The 17983-nt window shown below is 51.9% G+C and overlaps 3 protein-coding genes across 14 annotated transcripts in view; 1 reads left to right on the forward strand and 2 right to left on the reverse strand.

Annotated features, from left to right (window-relative positions):
• LOC102943236 (zinc finger protein 883) overlaps positions 1-17983 on the forward strand; it is a 2438435-nt gene that overhangs the window by 2083466 nt on the left and 336986 nt on the right. The gene's annotated exons all lie outside the window — the stretch shown is intronic.
• The window catches only part of LOC119564595 (zinc finger protein 883), a 1467279-nt gene that overhangs the window by 1201266 nt on the left and 248030 nt on the right, over positions 1-17983 (reverse strand). The gene's annotated exons all lie outside the window — the stretch shown is intronic.
• Positions 6586-16482, reverse strand: LOC119564599 (zinc finger protein OZF-like). Of its 2 annotated transcripts, XM_037887525.2 has the most exons (5): positions 16314-16482; positions 13144-13232; positions 12334-12460; positions 9095-9208; positions 6586-8723 (listed from the first exon to the last, which is right to left on the reverse strand). In XM_037887525.2, exons 2-5 carry the CDS (start codon positions 13183-13185, stop codon positions 7519-7521), a joined length of 1488 nt encoding a protein of 495 aa, XP_037743453.2. In that variant the 5' UTR covers positions 13186-13232; positions 16314-16482; the 3' UTR covers positions 6586-7518. The 2 variants fall into 2 exon arrangements, with proteins under 2 accessions (XP_037743453.2, XP_043393422.1); XM_043537487.1 differs by lacking the exons at positions 13144-13232; positions 16314-16482 and having other exon boundaries at positions 6586-8684; positions 12334-12371.

Below are 17983 nucleotides of genomic sequence, written 5' to 3' on the forward strand. Positions count from 1 at the left end.
GTTAATTTGATGCCATCCAAGAGTAAACACTTAGGTAGGGAACAAGTGAGAATTTGTTGATTGAGAAAAATTCCTGGTGAAAATAGGCAAAGCTGTGGATCTTTTTAAACATTCCAGTGAATTTACACATGAAGATACAAACAGAGAGAGAAACACACAAAGAGAAAGAGAAAATCACACACTGCACAGGCCCATGCAGGCATTAACAAAAATCAGACCCACACACAAACCCACACAGCACACAGAGAATCATAGAATCACAGAATCATAGAATCACAGATTCAGAGCAGGCTGCACATCGGGGACAGGAGGACGGTGACGAAATTTGGCATCATGTGACTTCCAGAAGAAAAAAGGGGAACGTCCATGTACCAGCAATGCCGGTACAGGTAAGTAACCGTTTTCATGTTCTCTCCACAGGTACTAATGCGGAGAGTGGACCAGATGATACATCTGAGGGAAGGGAGCAGAAGGAGACTGCGCCAATTGGAAGGCATGAGATGCACTGTCCTAGGGTTGGGGGTTCCACGACCACCCCTCCCAAGAGAAGGAGGCGGGTGGTGGTGGTCGGGGACTCTCTCCTCAGGGGCACTGAGTCATCTATCTGCCATCCCAACCGGGAAAACCGAGAAGTCTGCTGCTTGCCAGGAGCTAAGATTCACGATGTGACAGAGAGACTGCTGAGACTCATCCAGGCCTCGGATCGCTACCCCTTCCTGCTTCTCCACGTGGGCACCAATGATACTGCCAAGAATGACCTTGAGCGGATCACTGCGGACTACGAGGCCCTGGGAAGAAGGATAAAGGAGTTTGAGGTGCAAGTGGTCTTCTTGTCCATCCTCCCCGTGAAAGGAAAAGGCCGGGGTAGGGATCGTCGAATCGTGGAAGTCAACAAATGGCTACGCAGGTGGTGTCGGAGAGAAGGCTTTGGATTCTTTGACCATGGGATAGTGTTCCAAGAAGGAGGAGTACTAGGCAGAGATGGGCTCCACCTAACAAAGAGAGGGAAGAGCATCTTCGCAAGCAGGCTGGCTAACCTAGTGAGGAGGGCTTTAAACTAGGTTCACCAGGGGAAGGAGACCAAAGCCCTGAGGTAAGTGGGGAAGTGGGATACCGGGAGGAAGCACGAGCAGGAGTGCATGAGAGAGGAGGGCTCCTGCCTCATACTGAAAAAGAGGGGCAATCAGTGGGTTATCTCAAGTGCCTATACATAAATGCACGAAGCCTGGGAAACAAGCAGGGAGAAGTGGAAGTCCTGGCAAAGTCAAGGAATTAGGATGTGATTGGAATAACAGAGACTTGGTGGGATAACTCACATGACTGGAGTACTGTCATGGATGGATATAAACTGTTCAGGAAGGACAGGGAGGCCAGAAAAGGTGGGGGAGTTGCACTGTATGTAAGGGAGCAGTATGACTGCTCAGAGCTCCGATACGAAACTGCAGGAAAACCTGAGAGTCTCTGGATTAAGGGTGACATCATAAGTGTGACATCACAAGGGTGATGTCGTGGTGGGAGTCTCCTACAGACCACTGGACCAGGGGGATGAGGCTTTCTTCTAGCAACTCGCAGAAGCTACTAGATCGTATGCCCTGGTTCCCATGGGCGACTTCAATCATCCTGATATCTGCTGGGAGAGCAATACAGCGGTGCATAGACAATCCAGGAAGTTTTTGGAAACTGTAGGGGACAATTTCCTGGTGCAAGTGCTGGAGGAACCAACTAGGGGCGGAGCTCTTCTTGACCTGCTGCTCACAAACCTGGAAGAATTAGTAGGGGAAGCAAAAGTGGATGGGAACCTGGGAGGCAGTGACCATGAGATGGTCGAGTTCAGGATCCTGACACAAGGAGGAAAGGAAAGCAGCAGAATACGGACTCTGGACTTCAGAAAAGCAGACTTTGACTTCCTCAGGGAAGTGATGGCCAGGATCCCCTGGGAGAATAACATGAGGGGGAAAGGAGTCCAGGAGAGCTGGCTGTATTTTACAGAATCCTTATTGTGGTTACAGGGACAAACCATCCCGACGTGTAGAAAGAATAGTAAATATGGCAGGCGACCAGCTTGGCTTAACAGTGAAATCCTTGCTGATCTTAAATACAAAAAAGAGGCTTACAAGAGGTGGAAAATTGGACAAATGACCAGGGATGAGTATAAAAATATTGTTCGGGCATGTAGGCATGAAATCAAAAAGGCTAAATCACACCTGGAGTTGTAGCTAGCGAGAGATGTTAAGAGTAACAAGAAGGGTTTCTTCAGGTATGCTGGCAACAAGAAGAAAGCTAAGGAAAGTCTGGGCCCCTTCCTGAATGAGGGAGGCAACCTAGTGACAGAGGATGTGGAAAAAGCTAATGTACTCAATGCTTTTTTTGCCTCTGTCTTCACGAGGTCAGCTTCCAGACTACTGCACTGGGCAGCACAGCATGGGGAGTAGATCGCCAGCCCTCACTGGAGAAAGAGGTGGTTAGGGACTATTTAGAAAAGTTGGATGAGCACAAGTCCATGGGGCCGGATGCGTTGCATCTGAGAGTGCTAAAGGAATTGGCGGCTGTGATTGCAGAGCCATTGGCCATTTGCTTTGAAAACTCATGGTGATCGGAGGAAGTCCTGGACGACTGGAAAAAGGCTAATGTAGTGCCAATCTTTAAAAAAGGGAAGGAGGAGGATCCTGGGAACTACAGGCCAGTCAGCCTCACCTGAGTCCCCGGAAAAATCATGGAGCAGGTCCTCAAGGAATCAATTCTGAAGCACTTAGAGGAGAGGAAAGTGATCAGGAACAGTCAGCATGGATTCACCAAGGGAAAGTCATGCCTGACTAACCTAATTGCCTTCTATGATAACTGATTCTGTGGATGAAGGGAAAGCAGTAGACGTGTTATTCCTTGACTTTAGCAAAGCTTTTGACACGGTCTCCCACCGTATTCTTGTCAGCAATTTAAAGAATAATGAGCTGGATGGATGCACTACAAGGTGGGTAGAAAGTTGGCTAGATTATCGCGCTCAACGGGTAGTGATCAATGGCTCCATGGCTAGTTGGCAGCCAGTGTCAAGTGGAGTGCCCCAAGGGTCGGTCCTGGGGCCGGTTTTGTTCAATATCTTCATTAATGATCTGGAGGATGGTGTGGATTGCACCCTCAGCAAGTTTGCGGATGACACTAAACTGGGAGGAGAGGTAGATACGCTGGAGGGTAGGGATAGGATACAGAGGGCCCTAGACAAATTGGAAGATTGGGCCAAAACAAATCTGAGGAGGTTCAAGAAGGACAAGTGCAGAGTCCTGCACTTAGGACGGAAGAATCCAATGTACCGCTACAGACTAGGGACAGAATGGCTCGGCAGCAGTTCTGCAGAGAAGGACCTAGGGGTGACAGTGGACGAGAAGCTGGAGATGAGTCAATAGTGTGCCCTTGTTGCCAAGAAGGCCAATGGCATTTTCGGCTGTATAAGTAGGGGCATTGCCAGCAGATCGAGGGACGTGATCGTTCCCCTCTATTCGACATTCGTGAGGCCTCATCTGGAGTCCTGTGTCCAGTTTTGGGCCTCACAGTACAAGAAGGATGTGGAAAAATTGGAAAACGTCCAGCAGAGGGCAACGAAAATGATTAGGGGACTGGAACACATGACTTATGAGGAGAGGCTGAGGGAACTGGGATTGTTTAGTCTGCGGAAGAGAAGAATGAGGGGGGATTGGATAGCTGCTTTTAACTACCTGAAAGGTGGATCCAAATAGGATGGATCTAGACTATTCTCAGTGATAGCAGATGACAGGACAAGGAGTAATGGTCAAGTTGCAGTGGGGGAGATTTAGGTTGGATATTAGGAAAAACTTTTTCACTAGGAGGGTGGTGAAACACTGGAATGCGTTACCTAGGGAGGTGGTGGAATCTCCTTCCTTAGAAGTTTTTAAGGTCAGGCTTGACAAAGCCCTGGCTGGGATGATTTAATTGGGGATTGGTCCTCCTCTGGTCAGGGGGTTGGACTCGATACCTCCTGAGGTCCCTTCCAACCCCGATATCCTAGGATTCTATGATCATTTGGCCAACAACATGCAGCAAAGCACCCAACTAACTTGCTTGAATGCTCTATAAGCCACTCCTCAATTATACAGAGACACCAGCATATCTCCCCAGCTCTCAGCCTTGCACCTCAGAAATGTACCATCTTACACGGCTCACTGCCTTTTCTTGAAAAGTGTAAGCTCATTAATTAGTTCGCCACTTCATCAAAAATAAAGGGGACATGCACCAGCCTTTGTCATGTGAGCAACTTTCCCAAGCACTTTGGACAAACTCAGGAGTAAGTATAAAATATTAAAATAAGTTTATTAACTACAGAAAGTTAGATTTTAACTGAGTATATGTGTTGGTCACAGAGGTCAAAAGTGGTTACATAACAAATGGAAATAGACTCTCAGTCTGAACTCTAATTTGAATATACTAAGCAAGAATTGGATCAAACAGCTTTTCTCACTCACTGCTTGCTCCAGGCAATGTTGAGTTCTTAATACACAGACTGAATTCCCTCTCAGCCTGGGATCAATCTCTGCTGTTCAAATTCTGAGTCTTCCAGACAATCTTCCAGGTGTTGAGATTTGGGACGAGACAGGCCACGTGGGGGTGTCTTTGACTCTCATTTATATTTTTTCTCCAGGCGCTAGGTAGATTCTTGCTGTGATGCTGGGGTTAGTTAGCCCCCAATATGGAGCAGCCGTTTGCCTCCTGCACCTTGTGGTAGGCGGACCACAGCTCCTTCACTTTGACCCTGCACTGCAGTGTGTCCCTGTCATGGTCCCTTTCTATCATGCATCAGGAAATCTGTGTGTGCACCTCGGGAGTTGCACCGCAGAAAGCTGCTTTCCTGTGCAGAAACTTGCCCGTGTAGACAATGCCGTAGAGGCCTTACAGAACATAAGAACCCAAGACTGGTCATAGACTGGGTCAGACCAATGGTCCATCAAGCCCAGTGTGCTACCTGAGAGTGACCAGTGCCAGATGCATCGGAGGGAATGAACAGAACAGGCTTGTTGATCTGCAAGGTGAGGGTCTTTCACCTTTATATTTAACTTCATTGTTGTCAATTCCTACTTATCCTATATCTTACCACCCCTCCCCTGAGGTCTCTGGGCAAATCAGGTGTGAACACTCCTTTGACACAGACGTCTCCCAATCCAGCTGAATTGAGGCACAATTTGGGTCAATGTCAGTTTGGAAAAGGCCTGCTTCACCCAGCAGGTTTCTCAAAGTATCCGTTGCTGTGAACCGCATGTCGTGTGGATGTGCGAACCCCAAAGATAGCAAACATGAAAAAAACACAAAGCCGGTTCTGAGGTTTCCAGAGCCAGGCCTGAGGGGTAAAGAGCTGTGCTCAAAAGGAGAAGGGGCCTCAGCACCTATAAAAATAACTGGTTGCAAAAACAAAACAAAAATTACATGAAAAAAACCAACGAAACAACAACCACCCAGAAAAGCTCCAATCACATGCCCATCACCATTGTAGATCTTGACATCTCCTGCCTAAGGTGACATCTTTGCTTTGCGAACAAGAGCCCTGGGGAACTCTCTGGCTGTTCCCCTCTCACTGGGGAAAAGGTTCCACATCTTGTCTCAAGTAATTTTCCTCCCAACAGAAGATTTATTTTAAAATTTATCTAAATAAATTCCATTTGAAATAGAAATCATTCCAGGCTATACTGGGTCTCTATTCTCGTACATGCTATTTTCTCTCACATGTTCCCCCACTCTCATTCCTTTGGAGTCAGGTTTTAATTGCAGGATTAGCCACCATTTGCTATTTTGTAGGAGGGGGCTAGAAGAAAACCTGAATTATACTGTAACACCGAAAGTGATCACAGAATCAGCCTCTTACGTTACACTAATAAACTTCACGTGTAATTTTCTTGTTGCTGGTAACAATTTATTCAAAGATTACAAACTCTAAACCTTTAGGGCAGTTTTCTCTTAATTCCCATTTTCACCCAGTGAGCTCTGTGTGAAGTCACATTCTACCGTAACCTAGGAGCCTTCCATTTCTGAGGCTTCATTTCTCCCTGGGTCTTCTCCCAGAAGTTTGGTGGAAGAGGTCTCACACTATGTGGGAAGGCTGCATCATGAGAAAAACCAGCTGTGCTCTACTTTCATACTTTCTAATCTTTCAGAGTAGCAGGAGGCGGAGAAGTGAGACAAATGCATTAGACTCAAGAGCAAAACTAAGAGACCAAACCACAGACTCTGGACTCAGCATTCATGTATCCTGCAGTCTGAACTTGGAATCCCTCATTGGCTACCATCATTTAACCAACACGGAAGTGCTTCTTGTCCAGCAAGGCAGCCAATTTGGGACCCATAGGCATGGGATGGCTCTGAAGGAATCAGCTGTTTCTCTCTGTGCTTCAGGAAACTTTGGATCCAAATGGTAAAAGACAGTTGGTCCCAGTTTCATCATGGCATCCTTTAGAAGTGTGAGCAATGCCACTTCACTAGGGAGCAGCGTTCTAAAAACAGTATACCTCGGCCACAGGTCACCAGAGCGTCCATCTCTGGGGTGAAATTCAACCACTCGTACCTGTCATTTCTACCCGAGTTCTTGTCAAATCTTTGACCTGAGTTGTAGCAATTTTACACTTCTCTGGCTTAGAATTCTTCGCCAACCACACAACATACCAGTAGCGATAGTGAGGTATAACTCCCCCAAATATGCCCTTTTGTTTCTTTAATCTGGTGGCACAGATTTAAATAAGGGACTAAATTCAGGTGCGGCTTAGAAACCCTGTAAGACACCAAATGTCAGGTATCTACTCAAACTAGGTGTCTTTCTGCAGCTCCATCACATTCCCCATGGATTTCATTTCCTACACATTTACAGCATCTCCCAGGAGTGAGCTGAACAGAAATGTCACTTCCATTTCTCCCATCTCTACCTAGAAAGGGATTGCATTTCCCAAATAATAGGCAACATGCACCTGATTAGGAAGGGGAGATCTTCAGGAGCAACCTCCTGCAGGGCAGGGGCCACAACTGCTCTGGGAGGCAAATGAAATGGGGGAACAGTATAACCGTGCTGCTCAGGGTTTGTTAAGACTAGGAAAAGTGATGGAGCTTAGGTCAGGTCAAGGGGAAAGCTAATGCCAACCACTGCACCTTGGCTGCATCTGCACAACAACTGTAATTGTCTTTTAACACCAAGATCACTGACTTCAGCAGCCAACGCCATGTGCAGTCCTAGTGGATGTAGGGCACGGCTAGTTTTTGCCTCAGTGTAGCTTGTTGGGAACAAACCTCTCTCCCCCACCTGGAGCTGATGAACATTCCTGGCTGGAGGGACACACGCTCCTTCGACTCAAAAGGAAAGGAGTTGATAGAAAAGATCACAGGACTGACCCCAAAGAAGGGGGAGATGCAAAAGGCAGGAGCAGGCAACTCATCTGGGGGAGTTGAGTAACCACGGTGAAGATGGGGCACAGATCACTGAGTGGCAATTAGCAAATGTGATTTAAAAAAAAAAAAAACCACCTTTGGCCAGCCCTAGTCAAGGCATTTGTTACAGATCACTCCCATGTGGATTTTCTGATGTCTAATAAGGGTTGAGTTCTGATTGAAGCTTTTCCCACACTCAGAGCATGTGTAGGGCCTCTCTCCTGTGTGGATTCGCTGATGTGTCATAAGGGCTGAGCTTTGATTGAAGTGTTTCCCACACTCACGGCATCCATAAGGTTTCTCACCCGTATGGATTCTCCGATGTATGATAAGGTATGAGCTCCGATTGAAGCGTTTCCCACACTCAGAGCACCCATAAGGTTTCTCACCCGTGTGGATTCTTCTATGTGTGGTCAGTACAGAGCTCCGATTAAAGCTTTTCCCACACTCAGAGCACATGTAGGGGGTCTCTCCTGTGTGCGTTCTCTGATGTGTGATTAGGGTAGAGCTCTCATTGAAGCTTTTCCCGCACTCAGAGCATATGTAGGGTCTCTCACCGGTGTGGATTCTCTGATGTGTGGTAAGGGCTGAGCTATAACGGAAGCGTTCCCCACACTCAGAGCATGTGTAGGGTGCGTCTCCCGTGTGGATTCGCTGATGTGTGATCAGGTTTGAGCTCCGATTGAAGCTTTTCCCACACTCAGAGCATGTGTAGGGCCTCTCTTCTGTGTGGATTCTCTGACGTGAGATGAGGGATGTACTATGAATGAAGTGCTTCCCACACTCACGGCATCCATAAGGTTTATCACCCGTGTGGATTTTCCGATGTGGAATAAGGTATGAGCTCTGCTTGAAGTGTTTCCCACACTCAGGGCAACCATAAGGTTTCTCATCTATGTGGATTCTCTTATGTGCAATGAGGTGTGAGCTCCGCTTGAAACATTTCCCACACACACTGCATGCGTAAGGTTTCTCACCCGTGTGGATTCTCTGATGTGTGAGAAGGTCAGAGCTCCCTTTGAAGCTTTCCCCACACTCGAGGCATGTGTAGCGTGTTCCTTCCAAGTTCATTCTCTCACGTGTAATAAGGTCTGACTGGCTACTGAAGTTTTCCTCTGCCCTCTGCTGACTCTCACAGGCTTTTGTTTTTTCTGGGCGTGCACAGCTCCCAGAATCATTCCCTTTGGACCTTCCTGAGAACATCCCATGTGCTTCTACTCGCTCAGCATCTTCCTGCTGGGGTTCCTCCTCGTTTTCACTCACCATCCCAACATCTGATGGGAGACAGAGAGAATCCAGACGTAAGTCTCTGCCTGTGCCAGAGAGAAAGGAAATCTCAGAGAGAAGAATGGAAAAAGGGATGAAGAAACCAAATTGTGTACAGGAGAGATCAAACCTATCAGGAGCTGATTTTCCCTTAAACCTTCCCCAGAGGAGAGAAAGGAAGGGATCAGTTCTGGGTCCGTATCTCAGAAGAAATCTCAGGGGACAGCGAGATTGGGGAGGGACCTGCTGCCAGTTGTCAGGCAGGATAGGTGGGAAGCCATGAGTGACCTCTGCCTAATGATTCCACATCTGCAGGGAACACTCCTGAACTCGGAGAGCTCACAAGGTCTTTGTAGGGCATCCCAAATGTTTCCTGTATTCATGGAGAGTTTTGGGGTTGGTTTAACCAATGCCTCACCTGTGCAGGCAGCTCTCGGGAGGACTTTTTTCTCAGAGCCATGAAGGTCTGGGACCCACAGCTCCTCCCCTCGTTCCAGCTGCGAGATCACATCAGATTTGGAAACTGGAAACCCTGCTCAAAGCAAAGAAACCCAGGGAGGTCAGTGGAATTTGTGGGATACTTGTCACAAAGAATATTCCATGCTTTTAAGCCCAGCTCGTTTTTAAGTAGTAACGTCCCGAGGCCGGCTTCCTTGGCTCAAAGTGCCAGGAGATGATTATTATAAATCATATTCATTACCTTAGTGCCCAAGGGCCAACTAACAGTGGGTCCTCATTTTGCTAGGCACAGTACAAACCGAGAAGAGTTGATGGCCCGTGCCCTGAAGAAGTTTCAATGGAAATAGACAAGGCAGACACAGAATGGGGGAAGGGGTAGAACCCACCAGCAGAGTGAACTCGGTGAAGGCAGAGCGACCAGATCTGATCAACACAGGCCTATATCTTGAGACTATCGGATTTAATGTTACAACTAGGGCCAGTGTTTTCTGGAAATTGTTGCTAGGACTGCATTTTTTCCCGAAATTACTCTTCGTTTCTGGAATCACCGTTAATAACTGGAATTGCTGATCAGAGGGTGGGTGGGGCATGCAGGGTCACAACCCCCCAGATTTCTCCCTGGAGACCCCCGACTCCTCCCCAGGGCACAGGCTGGCTGCGGTTGAGACTTGCTGACAATTTCTTCCCTCCTCATACAAGTCTGGGATCAGCAGTGGGACGCCAGGCTCCCTCATCATGCTGCAGAGAGGACGGCACTCACAGCTGCTCGCGGCCGTGTCCACAGCACCTCTCCCCTGCTCATCTCCCCTGCACGCAGCTGGTTCATGCCCCGTCTCTCCAGCGCACAGCTGGCTCTAGGCTCTCAATGCCCAGTGTCTGGGCCCCACCTCCCCCACACAGCTGGCTCCTGTCCCCTCCCCCCAAGGCACTTTCAGGCTTTAAAGGATTAGATATTGCTCACGTTTCTCAATTACTCTGTTTTCATTGCCTGCAAACTCTTGCCCTAATTATGACTGTTATCTGTATATCTAATCCAGCCCTTGAAAGCATGAATTCTTCACAGACTAGGATGCCAAGAGGCGCCACATGATACCAGGAAGGGCTGCGGGATGGGTTTCCTGTGCAAGCTGGTATCACTACGGGGTGATGAATGCCAGATCTCAAGGTTAGTTATGCAGAGCTCCACCTTTTGAAGCTTTACCCAACGCAGAAAGGGGTAGTGATGGATTTCCCCTCATTCAGGAGACTGAAGACGACAGACTTTTGGGGGATAAACAGCTGAGTTTGAGCTGACTGAGGGGGGTCTTTCTGGGCTACAAACTCACAGGACCTGATAACCACCAAGAGGTAACCCTTTAAGAAAGGTTTTAATACACTTTGGAACCGATCAGGGATTCCCATGAGGACGCTGAGGGAATGAAGGTAAATATGCATTTGGATGCTCTTCTTGTTTTATGAGAATGGGAACAGGAAGGGCAGGGATATCACTGAATGCAGGATCTCAGCAGTGCTAGATGTCAGGATAGCACCATATTGCAGCCCACTGGAAAACATAATCCCAACTACACATATAAAATGATGGGGTCTAAATGAGCTGTTTCCACTCAACAGAGGGATCTTGGAGTCACTGTGCACAGTTCTCTGAAAACATCAACTCAGTGTGCCACGGCAGTCAAAAAGCAAAGAGAACGTTGGGAATCATTCTGAAATGGATAGATAATAAGACAGAAAATATCATATCGCCTCTATATAAACCCATGGTACACCCACATCTCGAATACTGCATGCAGATGTGGTTGCCCCATCTCAAAAAAAGATAGATTGGAATTGGAAAAGGTTCAGAAAAGGGTAACCCAAATGATTACAGGTATGAAACTCTTCTGTATGGGGAAAGATTAAAAAGACTGGGACTTTTCAGCTTGGAAAAGAGGCAAAGGGGGGATATGAGAGAGGTCGATAAAATCAAGACTGCTGTGGAGAAAGTAGATAAGGAAGTTTTAATTACTCCTTCTCATAACACAAGGACTAGGAATCACCCAATGAAATTAATAGGCAGCAGGTTTAAAAGAAACAAAAGGAAGTATTTCTTCACACAACGCACAGTCAACCTGGGGAACTCCTTGCCAGAGGACGTTGTGAAGGCCAAGATTATAATAGGGTTGCAAAAAAAAAAAGCCACCATGATAAATCTATCGAGGACAGGTCCGTGAATGGTTATGAGCCAGGATAGGCAGGGATGGTGTCTCTAACTTCTGTTTGTCATAAGCTGTGAATGGGTGACAGGAGATGAATCACTTCATGATTCTCTGTTCTGTTCATTCCCTCTGGGACACCTGGCACTGGTCACTGTCCGAAGACAGGACACTGGGCTAGATGCACCTTTGGTCTGTCCCAGTGTGGCCGTTCTTAAAGAGTCCATTGCAAGTGAGTCCATTGCAATGGGAGGGAGTAGGAAAATCCCTGGGTGTGGAGAACACTGGGAAATTAGAAACTATCATTCAGAAGCAACAGACTCTAAATAGTCTAGAAAAGCAGAATGTGAAAAATAAGAATCGGGGTCATGTGACTTCAGGAATGAGGGACTCAAAAAACCAAGCCTGCAGAGAAGAGAGATTGTGGCTATTGCACACGGGGATGGGGGGAGCAACTCTCCAGGTCTCAAGAATTTTCACCAGCAACCTAGGCCATTTTCCCATGCACGGGTGCAATCCGGAGCAGTGAGGAGTTGCGTCATCTGTAATGCTGGGTGAGATTCAAGGTTTTGCAGCTGGAGCTCCCTTGTCTGGATACCCTCAGCCAGCATTCAAGGACGCCCCGAGTGTCTGTGTGATCAGTAACCCTGGACCAGCAGCCCTGACTCCAGCAGCCTGCTTCTTACACCACAAGCACATCCTGGTTTGGGTGGAGAAGGCTCAGGGTTTGAGAGAAGGCCAGGGGTAGGAAGCTTCTGTTCGTTATGCTGGACCTAACCCCCCGTTTTACTTGTGCAAACAGGAGATATTGGACACTGTGCGGTACTGCCCCTGGGCTCTGTCCCCACAGTGTTCTGCAGCAGGGGAGGGTCTCTGGTCGTGTGTGGGTCACTGGCATGCTGGGGTGATGCTGGAACAGGACAGAGCAGAGGTGCCATTGCGGGGGTGGGGTGAACCTCATCTCTTCATTTCCCCCTCCAAGAACCGAGGGGACAGGAACCCTTACCCAGCGAGGTCACATTCTCATAGGTCTCCTGCATGACGTCTCTGCAGAGGACTCTCTGAGCGGGGTCCAGCAGAGCCCCCTCTTCCCTGGTGAAATACACAGCCACCTCCTCGAAGGTCACCGGCCCCTGAAAGAGCAAGAGCCCCACACTCAGGACCTGCTGCCCCACTCACAGCCCCACTATTCGTGGGGGAGAGGAGCCAATCAAACGGAAACTCTGGGTGGATCGCAGAGTCCCACCCCCACCCCGCTCAGAGCATCCAGGAAACACCAGGGTGAGAGACGAAGAGAGAGCCCCTCCTCTCTCCCAGCAGATCCATCACACACCTACTAGCCACAGACCGATAGAGGAGATGCTGCCCCGAGCAGGGTCTAGGGAGAGATCTCTTGTAGGAAGCCCAACACCCTCCTCCTTGTCAGGAGCTGGATATGAGGCAGGGGAATCTCCCCTAAGCCTGACTGGTGGCTGCCCCCTTCATATTTCAAGGCACCCGCTGGTTAGTTGGCTCAGGCTCCAGCACTAGGAGTCTGGGCCTGTTTCCCAGCCCCATGTAGCTGGGTTATTTTCTGTTCACCAAATTGGAGCATTTCCACCTCCCAACCTCATGGGTCTCTTCCTCGAATCTAGGCCACTTATTAAACAACTCCCAGCAGGTCTGCCACCCGCGGCCTCCTCCCTTTCTCCACCCTGTGCATTTCCTGCCCCGCTCCAACCTCCAAACCAGACGGTGCAAACCCTCCCCTCTCCGGTGTATTTGCTGTCCCTCTCCCTCCTGCAGGAACAGATCAGAACCCCCCCGTAATCCCTACCTCAGCTGGCTCCTCTGCGGCCATGTCGCTCCCCTGTCCCATGGGAGGACGGGATGAACCGGAACGAAACGTGAGCGTCGTTCTGCAGCCTGGCCGGGCGAGAAGGGCCGTTGTGGAGGTTTAGGAACGGGCATTAGTTCATTTCACATCACTCCTCCCCCAGGCTCTTTCCCTGCAGAGCGAGATCCTAGATTCTGCCGTGACGAGAAAATGCTCAGTCTCTTCATTACAGCAGAGACCTGGCCCCTCCTGCCAGGCTAGGCCCACAGACACACTTTTACCTCCTTTCTCCCTCCAGCATCCCATAACAAAGTCCCTGAACGCAATCCTAGAAAAAAGCAGAACCAAAGGAGTCCCATGACATTGACCCCACGGCAGCCACACCCCAGCAGGAGGGACATGGGGTCAGGAACTGGGTTTTCCTCTGACTGATCCTCGTCTTCTCCACAGGAAAGTCATTCTCCCCACAGCGCAGTAATGCATCTGTCTGGGCAGATTAGAGAGCTGGAAATCTCTTTCAAAACTCTTTTATCCCATAGACCCTCTCAGTCTCTCCATCTCCTTTTCCCTGTGCCCTCTCCATGCCTGTCTGCTAAGAAACTCTCATTCCTGGGTTGTTTGCTCCCCCAGGGCTGGATTTGCTCCTGCAAATGGGAGGAGAAATGGGGTGGGGGGCTGTTTGTGTACAGTCATTTTATAGTCCCTCACTGCCTGCCTGGGATTTCCTCATTGCCTGCCGAGGACCCCCACCTGCCCTCCACCAGGATCTGCCAGGCCATTTGCCTGGGACCCCCTCCTCCTCCCAGCAGGACCCCCTGACGCTTTGCAGGACCCCTCTCTCTGCGCCAGGGACCGCCCCACCACAGCTCTGTGCACTGGGCATGGCAATGGTCCCAGGAGCCAGCTGGGCAATCCCAGACAGAGCCCCTGGCATAGCACCAGGCAGCGTCTAACCCCCTGCCCCACCTCCCCAAGAGGCCCCCCACCCCCACTGGTCTGCAGCCAACAGGCCCCCAGCGATACCCACCTCCAGGACCCAGAGCCTTAGGGCTGGGCACATCAGAACTACCCCCCGAAACCCCAAACCCTCCAGAACCCACCAACCTGACTAGGGTCCCCCCTGCCCAGCCACCCAGAGGCCTCCCCCTACCACAATGCCCCTTCAGCTCCCGCTGCAATCTCCCCACACAGACATGCACCCCCCAGCAACAGTGTTCCCTCACAGTGTCTAACAAGTGGATAGAAAGTTATCACCATCCCTTGCTGGCCAGTCACACAGGCAGAGGGAGCCCGGGGGATGCTTATTTAACAGGAGAATGGACGGCCTGGAGGGCCAAAATAGGTAAGACATTTCCTTGCCTTGTCATCAGCAAGTAATGGCCACCATGGGTCCACCCCAGAGGTGGCTGCATCTTAGCACTGCAGGAAGCCACCCCTCACGGAGAACCTTTGTCATGGGGTTTGGGATACTTCTGGACCCACGCTGCACTCAGAGGGACGTCCCCATCCTATGCCAGCTGGGGAAAAGAAAAGGGTCCAGACAACTCTCCTGTTACCAGCTGGGAACTGATCCCCCAAAGAGGGGTAGCCTCTGGCTTTGATGGGTTTTGAATATATGGCTAGTCTCTTTTATCAGCAAACATTTTTAACAGAGAGAAAGGAGGGAACAAATGATTCTCAAAGGAGAGGGAAAGATGATCATTGTTGCAGGGGGGTTAATTTCCCAACCAGGATGGAGAAGGACTCAGGGCGACAGGTTTCCCCCAAGGAAGGGGAAGTTGCTGGGATTTAGAGACATGGGGAACAGCCCCAAACCCGGGTGGATTTTTAATTCACATTTGATAATGACATAGTGAGAGGGAAACCTGAGATTTCAGATCAGTGTTCAGAAATGAAAGAGAAAGGGTGGAAATCTGAGGGATTTTGGATCCATTTATGCAAATGATAGAGAGGAAAGTGGAAAATGAGAGGGATTTTATCGCAGTCGTTGATAGGAGGTAAAAGCTGAGTGTATTTCCCACCACTATTTGGTCAATGAATAGAGCAGAAATGGGCAACATTGACAAACGTTTTATATCCATATTCAGGAATGTGAGAAAAGGTGTGAATCTGAGAGTTTCTTCGTAATTTATAATTACAGAGACAGGGAAAGCTCTCAGGGGCATATTCAATTAGAAGTAGACAACTAGAGTAAAAGGGGGGCAAACGTTGAGGGTATTTTTTATCAATCTTTGAGACGTACAGAGAAAACGTGTCACAAACTACGCAACTGAGAACATGGGATAAACGCCAAGACGGGGGGGGATTTGATGTGGCTATTAAATAGCTAGCTGGAAAAGGGGGACCGTTTGTCATATAAAATCCAGCCCGTCCAACACATAAACAGAAAGTGATGGTCCCCCCCACCGCCCCCGCTCACCTGGGCAGCAGGGAGCCCTCTGAGGGGCTGATTGAAGAGGGCGGGGGGGGAGCTGGAGGGCTCCCTGGGGGAGGGGAGGGGGCGGCAGTGGGGGATGGGGAGGTGGGGGGCAGGTGGGGGCTGGGGGCAGCGGTGCTGCAGTTGGGGGGCAGCAAGTGGGACTGGGAAGCCGGGATCGGGGGCAGCCCCAGGGGGGACACGGGCCCCTCCCTTCCCCGCCCCGGCAGAGACCCGGCGTCTCCTCCCACCCCCACGCCGGGGGCAGCCAGGTTGGGGGATGGCTCCGGGCTGCAACTTCCCCCGACACCGGGACAAATCGCTGCGGATAAAACGGGGGGGGGGGGGGGAATCCCGCCGCCCCCCCACGGGAGGAGAGTTTCAATGGACATGTGAGGAGGAGGGAGAGACGGGGGGGGGGGGTCAGGGGAGACGAGAGAGCGGATGGGGGGGGGGGGGAGTTTACAGCCACGTGGGAGCTACCGAGAGAGAAAAGGGGAGAACTGGGGGCATTTGTGCCAGTTGGGGGGGGCAAGGGGCACAAACAGGGACAGGATCCAATTAACTCCCCCCCTCCCGGGGAATTTCCTGGCTGCACAGAGACAGTTCAAACCCCCCCCCCTCCCCGCAACTCCGGCTTCTCCCCCCCCTCACCCCCCAAGGGACCCCCCCCCATCCCAGCCGTGCCGGGGGCAATGAGTCACTTTCCTGCCCCCCCCCAGCGCTCCCCCCCCCCGCGGGGTCTCCCACTCACCGGGGCGGGGGCGGGCAGAGCCTGGGGCTGGTCCCAGCTGGAGAAAGCCCCCCCCGGCCGGGCACGGGGGGGTCACTGATGGGCCCCCCCAGCACAGACCCCGGGGGGAGCCGCAACTGCTCCTCCGAGAGACCCGACACGAGGCAGCGCCTGGGGGCGGGGCCTGGAGCAGACCGGGGGCGGGGCAGCGCCTGGGGGCGGGGCCTGGAGCAGACCGGGGGCGGGGCAGCGCCTGGGGGCGGGGCCTGGAGCAGACCGGGGCGGGGCAGCGCCTGGGGGCGGGGCTCGGGCCCAGACCAGACGCTGCTGCTCCCCCGTGGGACCCGGGAGCCCGGGCTGGGCAGCTGCGGCTCCCCCTGGGGTCCCTGCTGGGGGGGCCCGTCATTAACCCCTCCGTGCCCGGCTGGGGGGGGCTTTCTCCAGCTGGGACCCGCCCCCTGGGCACCACCGGGCTCTGCCCGCCCCCAGCCGGAGCCCCCCGATGAGCGGGAGACCCCGGTGCGGGGGCAGCGCTGGGGGGGGCAGGAAAGTGACTCTCTGCCCCCGGCCCCGGGGAGAAGCCTCGGAGCCGCCTCAGCCCCAGCGGAGCCGCCGCAGGCTGGGGGAGAAGAGCAGAAAGTGAAGAGAGAAGGGAAAAGAGCCCCCCCGTCCCCTCTCTGCCTCCCCCCTTCCACCCCACCGTCCCGTCCGGGGGCATCCCGAGGCGGGTGCAGAATATGCGGCTGTGTAGGGCACCCTGAACTCTGGGGCACCAAATTGCCCCACATTTCACGGGGCCCCTGGCAGCTGCCTGCTGCAGATGTGGCCCCCCCAGCTCCGGCAGCCAGCCCCATCCCCTGGCCAGCCCCCCGGCCCGTGGGCTGCACCCACTGCCTGGGGCAGGGCTGTCCCGAGGGGGGCGTGGGGCCCGAGACAACACCCTCCACCCTGCCTCTTCGTCCTCTGCCCCCAGCCCGCCCCCATCCAACCTGTCCCCCGCCAAGCCTCTTCCCCCAGCCACGGACGCAGCCCGGAGGACGGGCAGGGGGCCTGCCCCGGCAGCAGGGGTCGGGCCGGACCCCGCAGTCACCAGCAATGGTGGGACGTGGAGCAACCCGGCCCCAGCCCACTCCCCTGTGCCCTCTGCCAGCCGCCCCCCTCCGCTTCCCGCGGCTGGGGAGTGCGGGGGCAGTCCTTCCCCCTCCCGCAAGGGACCCGGGCAAAAACTGGGGATTGCTTGGAGCAGGGGTTGGACTAGATGAGCTCCTGAGGTCCCGTCCCACCCTGCGATTCTGTGACTGCAGCGTGAGTCCAGCACCAGGGAACCCATGGGCGCAGACCCAAAACCACCCAACCCACTTCCGGAAGCTTCTGGATGGGGAGTGCTTAATCTGCCTAGCAACAATGACCCAGACCAGATCACTCCTACCTCCCACCAACTGGTCTCTTAAAGAGAGAGCTCCCGATTAGGCACAGGGCTTACATGTTCCTAATTATTTATACCAAATATAGGGCTTAACTGCTAAAATCGGTACCCACAACAATCCTCTGTGAGAAGGTGCCTGGCTCTCCCCTGCTGAATTCTCTGTTTCAGCAAATGAGTTCGTTACAGACGATTGACCCAAGGTTCTTCCTTTCCCTGTGACACCAATTCCACTTTTCTTAACTGTCTGAAAGCACGAGCTTCAGCC

This window comes from Chelonia mydas, chromosome 28, assembly GCF_015237465.2.
Source record: "Chelonia mydas isolate rCheMyd1 chromosome 28, rCheMyd1.pri.v2, whole genome shotgun sequence".
NCBI classification, from domain to species: Eukaryota; Metazoa; Chordata; order Testudines; family Cheloniidae; genus Chelonia; species Chelonia mydas.